This window comes from Xenopus tropicalis, chromosome 3 (assembly GCF_000004195.4).
Source record: "Xenopus tropicalis strain Nigerian chromosome 3, UCB_Xtro_10.0, whole genome shotgun sequence".
In the NCBI taxonomy this organism is placed as follows: Eukaryota; Metazoa; Chordata; class Amphibia; order Anura; family Pipidae; genus Xenopus; species Xenopus tropicalis.
The window spans coordinates 23,459,941-23,473,145 of record NC_030679.2 but is presented as its reverse complement, the minus strand read 5'-3'; the positions used below and the strand labels follow the sequence as shown (position 1 = coordinate 23,473,145).

Here is a 13,205-nt window from a genome sequence, read left to right as displayed (position 1 = left end):
AGATATAATTACCCCTTATTGGGGGCAGAACAGCCCTATTGGGTTTATTTAATGGTTAAATGATTCCCTTTTCTCTGTAATAATAAAACAGTACCTGTACTTGATCCCAACTAAGATATAATTACCCCTTATTGGGGGCAGAACAGCCCTATTGGGTTTATTTAATGGTTAAATGATTCCCTTTTCTCTGTAATAATAAAACAGTACTTTGTACTTGATCCCATGTGAGATAACTAATCTTTATTGGAGACAAAACAATCCTATTGGGCTTATTTAATATTGAAATCATTTTCTAGCAGACTTAAGGTAAAGAAATCCAAATTATGGAAAAATCCTTTATCCATCAAATTCCAGGGGCCATACCTGCAATATATATTATTATTATTATTGATTATTTACTTAAGAGGACATTGCTGGGCAAGAGTAGCAATTCAGAAAGTGCGAACACTGGAAAGATTAGGTGCATATTTATCCATATATTTTCCATGATCACCTATTTTTAATGAATTTATGTAAAATCTGAAGTGAGATTGTGATCAGGTTAAGTCATGGTGAAAAATAGTGATAAGCGAATCTGTTCCATTTTGCTTCGCCAAAAAGTTTGTGAAAGGTAAAAAAGAAATGGGGAAAATGTGGCCACCGCACAACTTTTTTTGACGTGCGTGACTTTTTTTTATGCAACCACAACTTTTTTGATGCAACCATGGCATTTTTTACATGACAGTGACTTTTTGGCCGTAACAGCAACTTATTTCACGCAACCCCAGGCTTTTTTTCTCACTCTGAGAATTTTTGTTGCAGCAAATTTTTGTGGCAGTTTCACAAAAAAATCGCCAATGGTGAAATGTGCATTCTCACACGAATCCATGCCTGGCGAAAAAATTCACTCATCACTAGTGAAAAACAATACCACAATAAACAATCGCATATTTGTTCTCCAAGCATCCTGGGAGGTTTTGGTTTACACTTTAATACATTGTATTGCTGATACAAGTTCCCAGAGGACAAACATATTTCCATTATACGTTGGGCCTGATTCAGAAAAATGCATCTCACTGTTTATCATGTGAAAACTCTACCAACGTCTATGGGAAAAAACTGGAACTGAATTAGGAGAAGGTTTTTTCTTCTTGAATTGAATCTCGCCCATGAGTTTTCACATAATGAACCATAGAATAACATTTTCTAACCTAACTGAATCTGGCCCATTATGAGAAAGCTACGTATATGATTATAGATGGTTACCGACTGACTATAATACCCATTACATTAATATAGTGTAAGCAATTGGAATACGCAAAATATCATTTCTTGTCCACTTTATGAAAGCAGGTATTTTGGGTACTAAGAGTGAATGTATAGGAAGCAAAACTTGCAGCTTGTTGTCTTGGAAACAGATTCCCCTTTTTCCCTTTATATTTACATTGTTTTCAGTTTTTTGCTCTTTTTTCAAACTCGGAAAGTACAAATGTGTGTGTTTTTTTCTGTGCCACAGCCTAATAATGCAAATTGCTTTATTTCTGCTAATGAATATAATCCAAATACATCAATAGAAGTGGGATTATAGTTCATCAGTTTCAAATTCAAAGCATTGTTTTAAAGAATACACAGAAGACTAAGCAGAGAGAAGCTTTCTATACATGTTCAATGATATTCAGAAATTTGTCATTAAAATATTCTTGAATACAGTATTTTTCCAACACACCATTATAGTTTAACCATAAAGAGGACTTATACAATTTTATGATACTGGTTAAGACAATGCAGCTTTCTCGTTTAGGCATCAAGATATTGAACTAGGAATCCTATTAGGGCTTTGCCACACACGTGGCAATCAATATGGCAGCACTGATGGTTAGTTCCCATACAGATTAAAGGTGGCCACACACGTGGCGATTTGCGATCTTTCGTGCAACCATTGGTCGCAGGAAAGATCATTAAATCCGCCACTAACCTTCAGGGCTGATAACAATAGGATTTCTACCTCCTTCTGCCGATTCAGCCCCGACGGCAGATTTTGCTCAGGCGCCTTCTATGGCGCCAGATTAAAATCTTTTAACCTGGCCCATCGGCGAGTCAACCAATATCAGCAGCCTCCTGCGATACCGGTCGACTCACCGACTTGCCATACACGCACCGAATATCATACGAAACGAAATCATTCTTATATACAGCTAACAAAAGCCAGTGATAATGCTCCTCCTGATCCTCATCTCTTCCTCTTGTTCCCACCAGGCCTATGTCAACTTGCTCTTTTGGTACCAGTTGTTCTGTGGCTTCTCAGGCACCACCATGATTGATTATTGGCAGATGATCTTTTTTAACCTGTTCTTCACTTCCGTGCCACCTCTCGTATTTGGAATACTGGACAAGGATATTTCAGCGGAGACATTAATGAGCCTACCTCATCTTTATAAAAGTGGACAGCAGTGTAAGGTAAATGCATCTTCCATGTTCCATAGGAATCAGTTTTTCTCTCACTAAAACAGAATTCCATGATTTAAAACTGTCAGGCAATCGGATGTTTTCCTTTGATTCAGATTATAATAGGCAAACAGTTCCAGCAAAATATATTAATTTTGCATTGCTTGGAAATTACTTTTGTTCTGTATTTGAATGACCTTGTACATATTTTACTTAGTATATCTGAGACTGAATAGCATTTGTTTGTGGCTAAGTACTGTAGGTATTTATCTGATTTTTGAATAAGAACAATCAAAAATAAATACTAGGGATTGGGTAAAGGTGCTTATATTGTGTTGAATAGATAAAATGGGTGTAAATGTGTGTGCCTGACATGTCATTAGGGTTGGACTGGGCCAGTTGGAAAAAACCTGGTGTGCCCTGGTAGACACATGCATGGGAGTGGGGCCAGGTTGGCATCAGGTTTAACTTGTGACTGAGGTAGGGGGCCCGTGGGGCACTGACATGGTGGCCCCACACACCCCACTCCGACACTACACATTATTTAATTCAACTCCTTCAAGCGATACAAGAGAAGAGTGCTAAATATAGGGGTGCATTGAATCCAGTATTTGAATAAATTGTATCACGTTTTGCACAAATAGAATTCAGCCGAACCCTTACTGCTACTGTAAACTTTGGGGAAATTCTGCAGATTCCAGAATTCCATCGCAAGAAAATCATTGTTCCATGAGTTACATTTAAAAATACTTTCAATATAAAAAGATGGGATGTTGAAAATACACTTCTATAGAAGCAGGTCATCTTTTTGTCACTACAAGTTTGAAAAACGTAATTTTTTTTGCTGGACAAAAACACATTCTCTAATTTTAAGACAAAGGACAAAGTTTGGTTTGACGTGGTTCATTATTTGGGCAAATCTTTTTGTAACGTATTTGAAGAAAACACATGGATTTGGTGCATATCCCTTACTGCAATGTACTATTTAACAGGGCCACTATCAATAATCACAGGACCCCATAATACTAAGTTACCAGGACCCTGCCCAATGACCCAGGAGCGTGGGCAGAAAACACTGCCAACATTAAGAATAAGGACCCAATTAAATTGAATCTACGGGTGCATGACTATGCCCCGATCTATACCGGTCATACTCACTATATTAAAACCCCACTATGATCTGCACAAACCTTGCCCATCCTCTCACAAGCCTGCCCCCACTGCCATGGGGATAGCATACCTAGCTGCAATATCCATTACATTTCTGTTTCTATGTGAAGAGGCTTTAATAAAACTGATCAGAACAATAATAACAGTCTGCAAAAATGTAAAAACTTCAAAAAAACAATTGACCAATATATGTTATTGATGGCTTGCCTTTTATAAACCCATGTACATCTTAATTATATTTTGACTTGAAAACCATTAATCCACAGGCTAATCTGAATTCTAAATCCAGCCACTGCTCTTTAGTAAAAGAGAGAATAATAATGGTACTTCTTAATTTCTAAGAAACAAATCATTTTCTAGTCGTTTAATCATAATTTTGTTTTCAATCAACAGTCCTACAAAATGTCTACTTTCTGGATAGCCATAGTGGATGCTTTCTACCAAAGCCTCGTCTGCTTTTTCATCCCGTATTTTGTAAGTATACCGTTTTCCATCAGCTTGGCAGCAACATGAATTTTCATTGCCTTTACAGTACTTTGGCCACTCAATAAAGACAGAGATAAAAAGTGACAGTTATCATACAAAACACATTCTGTATATTTACTGAGTAATTTGTTATCAGTGTGTACACAGCAGTAAGTACACAGCATATATTAAAATAATAAAAATGTCATTCTGGGAAAATCATGAAACTGGAAATTTTGAGTTCTAGAAATGCAGTTGCAGTTAAATGAGAATACTTAAGTCAAAGTAACAGAATTGTCTTACCTGATCTTTTTTCTGTTCTCTTCATTTAGACATACCAAGGTACAGACATAGACGTTCTCTCCTTCGGCACCCCTATCAATACCATAGCCCTATTCACAATCTTAATGCATCTTGCTATTGAAATAAAAACATGGGTAAGTATAGAATGACTATTAGTGTGCCTGTAGTACTGACGGAGTCTGTAAAGTTCCAAGACAAAAATATTTTTTACATTGTTCAGGACAGGTTAGCAAAATGATAAAATGTGATAGAACTCTGAAGCTTAGTACAAAATTAAAAAAGCCTTTATTGAAACATTGGTTTAGACCACAATTATAGGCCTTACTGCAGCCATTATTCTGATGAGAACTGACGACATTAATACTAAAACCTGTTTTCCTTGAAAGCCAGTGGAGTGCTTGGCTTCCAGTTCTTTGTCTCTACATAAACGATAAGCAAAGACATCACATGGTGAAAGAAATACTAGCAAGTCTTTTTACATGATGTCCCTCCTATCCAAGGCTTCCCTTTTCAAAGTGCCTGCTTCCCAACAATTTGTGGGCCATACTCCAATCTGTCTAAAGTCAGATGCCATGACACTCATTTCCTTCATTTGATGTGAAAACATTTACATGTTTTAGTCCATGACACACCCTTAGGGCGATGGTACATGGAGAGGCAACAAATCTCCTGAAAATGTTATCCCACCTGCAATAATGTAAAGCGATTGGGGGGTGGATGGGACAGCATAAGCAGCGCTTTGTTTTCTGAAATCACCCAAAGTTTCCTCATGGAGCAACTTTGGGTGACTTCAGGAGGCTGAAGTGACTCCCACCAACGAGTTACATTATTGCGACTGGGAAAGCAGTTTTGGAAGATTTGTCGCAGATGGTAGTACAGATTACCCATGGGTGGCCAATCTCCCTGTGAGCCATCACCCTAAGGCTTATGGTACATGAAACTTTATTTCCCGTGATAAATCTTTGCTACTGTGGGCAACAAGATGTCCCTTGTTTCCTTCCCACTAGCTAACATGCAAATTGCTGGTGGAATTGCTTCTTTGCCTGAGCACTGAATACTGTATGTTTCCCCACCAGCAATCTGCATGCTATTGCCCGGGTCAAAAGCTTTTCTACAATAGAGGTTTTAAAGAGAAATTGCTTATTTCAAGGATACCCACCAGCAGTTTGAAAGTTAGCAAGCAGGAAGAAAACAAGGGACATTTTAAGTGTGCCAAGATCCTAACACAGTCTGGAAAAACACTAACGCTTTACTCGGCTGAAAGGCTTTCATCCTGTGCATCAGAAAAGATAGGACTAGATTAAAAGTTAAGTCTGTCCAACATGCGCAGAAGAAATGCCTTTGAACCACTCAGTGACTAAGAACTAATATCACCCTGTCCAACCCATATAAGATAAAGCATGGGACAAGACACTTATACCATTTATCCTGTTTGGTTTGTATCAGCGATATAGAAAACACGGGCTAACAACATAAATAGAGTGACAATAGGTAATATTTATCATTCACTAATAGATGATGCGGATGATATAGTGCTCTTTGTCACGCCTTGTGATTGTCAGCAGCTTTGAGATAAACTGATTAAATCAGTAGGACTGAGTTACACATTAACAGTAACAGTTCAGGTAAATTTCCTATTTCAAATGTACTAACAGGTGCAAAGTTTGCTTTTAGTTCTGGTAACCCATAGAAGCCATTCTTCAGGTTTTACCGGTCTGTTTTTTAAAAGCAAACCTCTCTCTTCGGTTGCTTGGGGTTTCTAGACACAGAACAAACACTGCACTTGTTATTGCATAAGCTATCACTATCTGTATATTGATTTTAGTTTTGTGACATACTGTACTAACTGCCCCACCTTCCATGGCTTCATAAATGGCTCGACAGAAGCTTTTTTTCACCAATGCCCTGGATAAAACTTTTCAAAGCAGTGTTGACTGTGAAACAGATAAGAAAACAAAGTACATACATATTTCTATTATTAATCTGATCTTCGGATATTTCAATCTGTCAGTCTTATCATACCTATTGAGTTCATGGTTAATCCAGATCTACAGTATTTCAAGGCAAATACAAGCTCAGGGCCTGGAACAAAAACTACAGTATATATATGAATAATTAGATGGATAGTCCTTGATGTAAACACTGTTAGTAATATGTCACTTTGGTATTTCTGTGCCAGAGTGCTGCCACATAGGAATAGTACTCTCTGACCCACTTTGATTCTGAGGAATATTTCAGTCAAGATCAAAACTTTTCTGCAGCCTAAATTCAAAGCTTTTACAGTTTGTTCCCTTACAGTTTACAGGTTTGGTTCTAATGCATCTTTTATTTCTTTTTCCCCACCAACTGCAGACCATTTTGCACTGGGTGACAATTGTTGTAAGCATTATCTGTTATTTTGTGGTATCACTCGCCTACAACGCCATCTGTGTGTTGTGTAATGAGCCAGCAAACCCCTACTGGATTATGGAGATGCAAATGTCAGACCCCTTGTTCTATATAGTCTGCATTATTACACCAGTTATTGCTCTGTTGCCAAGGTAAGCTAACATAGCTTTCATTCACTTCTGAACTTTGACTTATTGTTGATCTTCTAATGATGGTGGCTGCAAGTCGCACAGCCCAACCCCAGGCAGCTTCATGACCACTAACAGGCAGTTGCAGGAGTGCCCAGCAAGTTAGGGAGCAGATAGAGGAGATGACTACTTGCCTTTCACCACTACTGAATGCAGGTAGCTTTGTGTTTATGGGGAAGGCAATTCATTTATGCTAGAAGGCAAGTTGCAAAGTGCATAAAGATGGTGGATTGTGTGAGCTTTTTGCTCTTTACACCATGCCTTCCAGTTCCTAATTTGCCCTTAATGTCTCAATCCTCTGTTCTTTGTTAATTGTTGGTCCTTCTCCCTGACTAGATTCTATGGTTTACATAATGTTAATATAGACAGGCCTAGATATGTTAAACCATAGATGTTGCTTGTTCAACTTTACAAAGGTTTAAAGCATGCTGGGAGTTATAGTCTAGCACAGGGGTCCCCAACCTTTCTTACTCGTGAGTGGGGGTGCCAAATAAGGACTAACATTGGCTATTAGGTAGCCTCTATGCAGACTATAGGCCTACATGAGGCTCTGTTTGGTAGTATCTCTTGTTTTTAACCAAAACATGCCACCAAGCCAGGAATTCAAAAATAAGCACCTGCTTTGGGGGAAGTGGGAGCAACATCCAAGGGGTTGGGGAGCAACATGTTCATGAGCCACTGGTTGGGGATCACTGGTTTAGCAAGAAATTGGGACCCAACATTGACAACAGGGGTTGATACTGTAGAGGACCTTGTCTGTTGCGTCTAATGCTTTGTTATAAAAAACATCTAAAAAAAAAAGACAAATTCTGCTTATTATCCCAGGAAGGAAGCAGATATTGTCACTTTGCCACATACACAGAAAGTTACTTTTTTAAAATAACAATGAACTTTGTGTTTTCTGGTACAAATCAAAAATGATGTGTACTGTACAGTTGTGCATATTTTTACATTCCAAATACCCAAAAGTTGTTTCTTTTTATTGGACAGGTACTTTATTCGGGCACTGAGAGGAACCTGTGTTGCTAATCCACTTATTTTAGCGCAGAAGCTGGATAAGCTTGGCAAAGAGGAAAGAGACTTAAAGATACAGCAATGGAAGGAAAAAATTAGGGAATCAATGCCGAGAGCAGCCCCCAATGAATTTGATTTTAATTCATCAATACATAATGGATATGTTTTACCTCCAACTCCATCCAGACCACATCACAATGTTTGCACTGTAAAGAATGAAGGAAACAATGGCAGTCCCTCTAAGGAAATCTCTGCTGCCACAGCTACGCCAGCCGCCTCTGTAAGGCCGTACCGTAAGAACCCAAATTCCAACTGTGTAGGACCTGCAAAAGGAGTGGCCAATCTTCTAAAGGACAATGTAGAAGACTCCAAAGCCAATCACAAGAGATCTATTAGTACAGTGACAGTTTAAAGACATATTATTGGGAAATTAGTCTCAATGCACCTGTATATTTATAACGACTGCTGTTCAGCCCATATTGGGAGAAGATAGCAGAGGAGGAATTTGTCACCGTCACTTTAACTGTGAAGTTCTTGTGTACGCCGATAAAAAAAAATTGGATATATGTATAGAGGTGGCACTGCAATCGTTTTATTTTGAACATGATATAACGAATGTACACTGACCTTACTTCATTGGTATTCCCAAGTCTCCATCAGCCAAATGACTTGGTGAGCTGCTATATAGACTTTATTACAATCACAGCTTCATCTGAGAGGCTTTCCTGGATCCTTGTTCCAAAGGCTTATGAAAAAAATGGTGCTAAATAGCAGGAGATTCCTCTATTAGATTCTATAGTATATTGCATTATTTAACACAATATCAGAGAGAAAAACCTACATGATTTGAGTTCAGGGTGGGGGTTAGACAAAGGGAGGCCACAACAATGTATCATGCCAGGGTTTTAAGACACATGTAATAATAATACATTTCTAATAGTTCTTCTGAACCACCTGATATATGCAAAGTAAAAATAGGTATGCACTTTGGCACAAAAAAGGACTCACCACAGAAACAATATGTACCTCTGGGTAAGGGCCAACAAAGGATTCAATGCACATTTTTTGTCTCAGGTTTGGGCACCAGTTTTTCTACACCCTATTATCCATACTATATCTCTCCAGCTTCTGATCTGATTTTTTTTAATCTGGTTTAAACGAATTGGTTTGGATAAACTTCTCAACATATTAAATTGCAACTTCTTTGAATGATCAGGTGGTAACATTGGCCAAGGCTTGATGGTAACAGAATTCCAGTACCCTTGTTTCTCTAATGACAATACAGACTGCAGGCCTTCACTCATTAAATACATTACCTGATTACTATAAGGGGCTAGCATCTTGAATTATACCTTTCATATGTGAATAACTGCTCTGTAATTCAGTTTTGCGTCCACCAGAATTTTAATGCATTTTATTGGGTTTACAAGAAATTAGGCTTTTTTAATTCTACGGTATTATTGTTACAAGTAGGGTTTCAATCATACGTTGCTCAGTACTATTTAAGGGACTTGGTAAGTCAAAATAACCTACATAGGTGCCAAAAATACCATCTCTGATGTTCCCAATTTCTAATTTATATTGTAATCTAGCTTTTTTTAAATGTTTATATTGTGTTTTATCGTTCTGAGCTGCCATGAACAAAAGCACAGACTGTACATGACTTATAAATATTACTATTTTAATGCGCAATATTAAATTAAATGTATTTATTTAATGTTTATCACTGCAGTTTGACTAGTTTACTTTTTATAATGAATTACATTTTAGAAAGACATTTTTTTCTGCTCATTGAGATTACTGGTGTTTATTTCCGTAGCAGAAAAATCTCGACTGATGTCATTAAAGTTTATTTTCATTTTTTTTTTTAATTCTCATTTTGTAATAATGGATCCACCAATGTTTTGCACCATAGGGAAAAAAAACAATAAAGATACTGGTCTATAGTTTCTCTGACCCGCTTCTGTTGCTGTGCAATTGCCCTGTGATTTTGCCAGTAGATCAGAAGATAACCAAGGGGGAGATTTATCTAAATGTTTTCCAAATTTAAACCATGAACTTAAGAAATTTCCTGGAACATTCTGGGGTATTTATTATATGTTGCTTGAATGTTCGAGTTTTTTACTAGGAAAATGTTTTATTTTATTGATATTTACTAGAAAATGTTTAATCTCACTGATATATAGGTATGGGCCCATTATTATGCAGAAAGCTCCAAATTACCAGAAGGCCATCTCCCATAGGCTCCATTTTAATCAAATAACTCAAAATTTTTTAAATGTACACCCTTTTTCTCAGTAATAATAAAGCAGTACAGGTATGGGATCCCTTATCCAGAAAGCTCCTAATTACGGAAAGCCTGTCTCCCATAGACTCCATTATAATCAAATAATTAAGAATTTTAAAACTGATTTCCTTTTTCTCTGTAATAATAAAACAGTACCTGTATTTGATCCCAACTAAGATATAATTACCCCTTATTGGGGGCAGAACAGCCCTATTGGGTTTATTTAATGGTTAAATGATTCCCTTTTCTCTGTAATAATAAAACAGTACCTGTACTTGATCCCAACTAAGATATAATTACCCCTTATTGGGCAGAACAGCCCTATTGGGTTTATTTAATGGTTAAATGATTCCCTTTTCTCTGTAATAATAAAACAGTACCTGTACTTGATCCCAACTAAGATATAAATAATCCTTATTGGATGCAAAATAACCCTATTGGGTTTATATAATGTTTTATTGATTTTTTAGTAGACTTAAGGAGATCCAAATTACGGAAAGACCCCTTATCCAGAATACCCTTGGTCCCGAGCATTCTGGATAACGGGTCCTTTACCTGTACCTTGTACTTGATCCTAACTAAGATATATTTAATCCTTATTGGAGGCAAAACAATCCTATTGGGTTTAATTAATGGGTCAATAATTTCTTAGTAGAGTTAAAGTATGGGGATCCAAATTGCAGAAAGATCCCTTATCTGGAAAACCCCAGGTTATGAACATTCTAGATTCTCAAGAGTTGTTTTAAGTGGGGTGCAGGAAAGATTTCCATTTAAACAAATGACTAGGTGACTTTTGTTTAAAATGTACCCCTGTAGCTGCAAGGCAGTGGTTTGAAAGAGAGGCAGGTATATGAATAGAGGAGGGACGAAATAAAAAGATAAGGAATAAAAGGTAACAATAAAATGGTAGCTGCCGGGGTCAGTGACCCCCATTTGAAAGCTGGAAAATGTCAGAGGAAGGCAAACAATTCAAAAACTATAAAAATGAAGACCAACTAAGAAGTTGATAATTCTACAACATACAAAGTTAACCTGAAGGTGAAGCCTGAATTTCTTTGTTAATGAAACTGTTCAGAAGACTTGACGAAGTGCGATAAATAGCTACAAATTACAATTTCCAGGTAAGCTTTTATTGGTGCATACCATGACATGTTTCCGGAACTTGTCCCTTTTCCAAGTGATACTAAACAGTTTTACAGCCACCTTTAAATAGTCAATAGGCAAGTGCCTGCCCCTTTTATTAACCCTTTAGTGTCCTTGACCCAATCAGTCCCATGTAGTATGCTTTGTTTCTACACCCCGTTGTGCAATTGCTGTCACACTGTGGATGGTGTGTGTATTGAAGCAGCGGAAACAAGGAAATATATTGAAATAGTAGAAATAGTTTTTTTTATTAAGATCACAATATATTTTCATCTTAACCTTTGATTAAGCATGCCCAAATTAACATCTAAAATAATGTGAATATAATATTTTAGTTAATCTCATGTATGAGTTGTTAAGGGCTCGCTAACTGGCATGCAGCTTTGGCAGATCAGATTCATATCAAATCCAGTTGTACAAGATTTACATGGTGCTGTCCAAATGCCATCGGACTGTGGCTCTGAAACTGATATGAATCTGCCATATTCAGAAATTGTCTTCTGTATTGGTATGAACACTACTATATGTACTATATTAGGAAAGCCAATGAGGTCTTTGTAAGTGTTTCTTAGTACACGTATGGGATCCCTTATCCGGAAACCTGTTATTCAGAAAGCTCCGAATTACGGAAAGCCTGTCTCCCATAGACTCCATTTTAATCAAATAATTCAGAATTTTTAAACTGATTTCCTTTTTCTCTGTAGAAATAAAACAGTACCTTGTAATTGATCCCAACTAAGATATAAATAATCCTTATTGGATGCAAAACCATCCTATTGGGTTTTATTAATGGTTTATTGATTTCTTAGTAGACTTAAAGTATGGAGTTGCAAATTACGGGACCCCATATCCAGAATACCCTTGGTCCCGAGCATTCTAGATAACGGGTCCTACACCTATACCTGTACTGGGTTGCCATATATTAATGGGATAAAACTGCTGAGATTATAGTCCAGTAACACCTGGAGACCCAAGATTTATCAGCGGTGATCTATGGAAAGGCCTCTGCCAATAAAAGTAATAGGGTTATTCTACAAATAAGGTCAAATAATGTCATTTAATTTCTACTGTAAGCTATGGGCAACCCTCTCCTACTTATTATCAGGGTATATTCTTCTAGTGATCTTTTTAATACATTTGTCAAATGAGACAAGATAATTATTATTATTTAACCCCTTTGGGTTTCTGACTTGCCCTGGTTCAGGAAGCAGCTTTCCTGACAGTATCACATGGAATCTGCTCTGCAAATGTTAGTATAATTAATTAATAAGTTTAATTAGTTAAGCAGGTATTTTGTTATCCATTGAGTGTGTCACTTTATTGTCCCTGCTGTTCCTTCGATGACTGTGTCAAGCCACGTTTGCAACTATTAATGTTTCATTCAAAACAATGCTCTGGCATCATCCTCATAATGTATTTTGACAGATTACGTCTAGATAATGATTGTAAAAAAATATATACAAGTATGGGATCCCTTATCTGGAAACCCACTATCCAGAAAGCTCCGAATTATGGAAAGCCTATCTCCCATAGACTCCATTTTAATCAAATAATTCAGAATTTTAAAACTGATTTCTTTTTTCTCTGTAGTAATCAAACCCAACGGAGATATAATTAATCCTTATTGAATGTAAAACAGTTTTATTGGGTTTAATTAATGGTTTATTGATTTTTTAGTAGACTTAAGGTATGGAGATCCAAATTAGGGAAAGACCCCTTATCCCCTGTACCTTTTAAATTATACAGTTATATTTTTTAATGTAATCATAGCTTAAATATGCTCATGTTTTATTATTCTTTAATTATACCAACATATGCTTTAC

At 36.9% G+C, this 13,205-nt stretch overlaps 1 protein-coding gene across 4 annotated transcripts in view; it reads left to right on the top strand.

The window, feature by feature from the left end:
• Positions 1–9,898, top strand: part of atp10b (ATPase, class V, type 10B) — a 299,005-nt gene extending 289,107 nt beyond the window's left edge. For all 4 annotated transcript variants that reach the window (XM_018092832.2, XM_002940128.5, XM_018092834.2 and 1 more), the window contains 5 exons: positions 2,236–2,436; positions 3,988–4,068; positions 4,392–4,496; positions 6,715–6,902; positions 7,929–9,898. In XM_018092832.2, the coding sequence (XP_017948321.1) occupies positions 2,236–2,436; positions 3,988–4,068; positions 4,392–4,496; positions 6,715–6,902; positions 7,929–8,364 (1,011 nt within the window). In that variant the 3' untranslated portion in view covers positions 8,365–9,898. The remainder of the gene's footprint in view (positions 1–2,235; positions 2,437–3,987; positions 4,069–4,391; positions 4,497–6,714; positions 6,903–7,928) is intronic.
• The last annotated feature ends 3,307 nt before the right edge of the window (positions 9,899–13,205 follow it).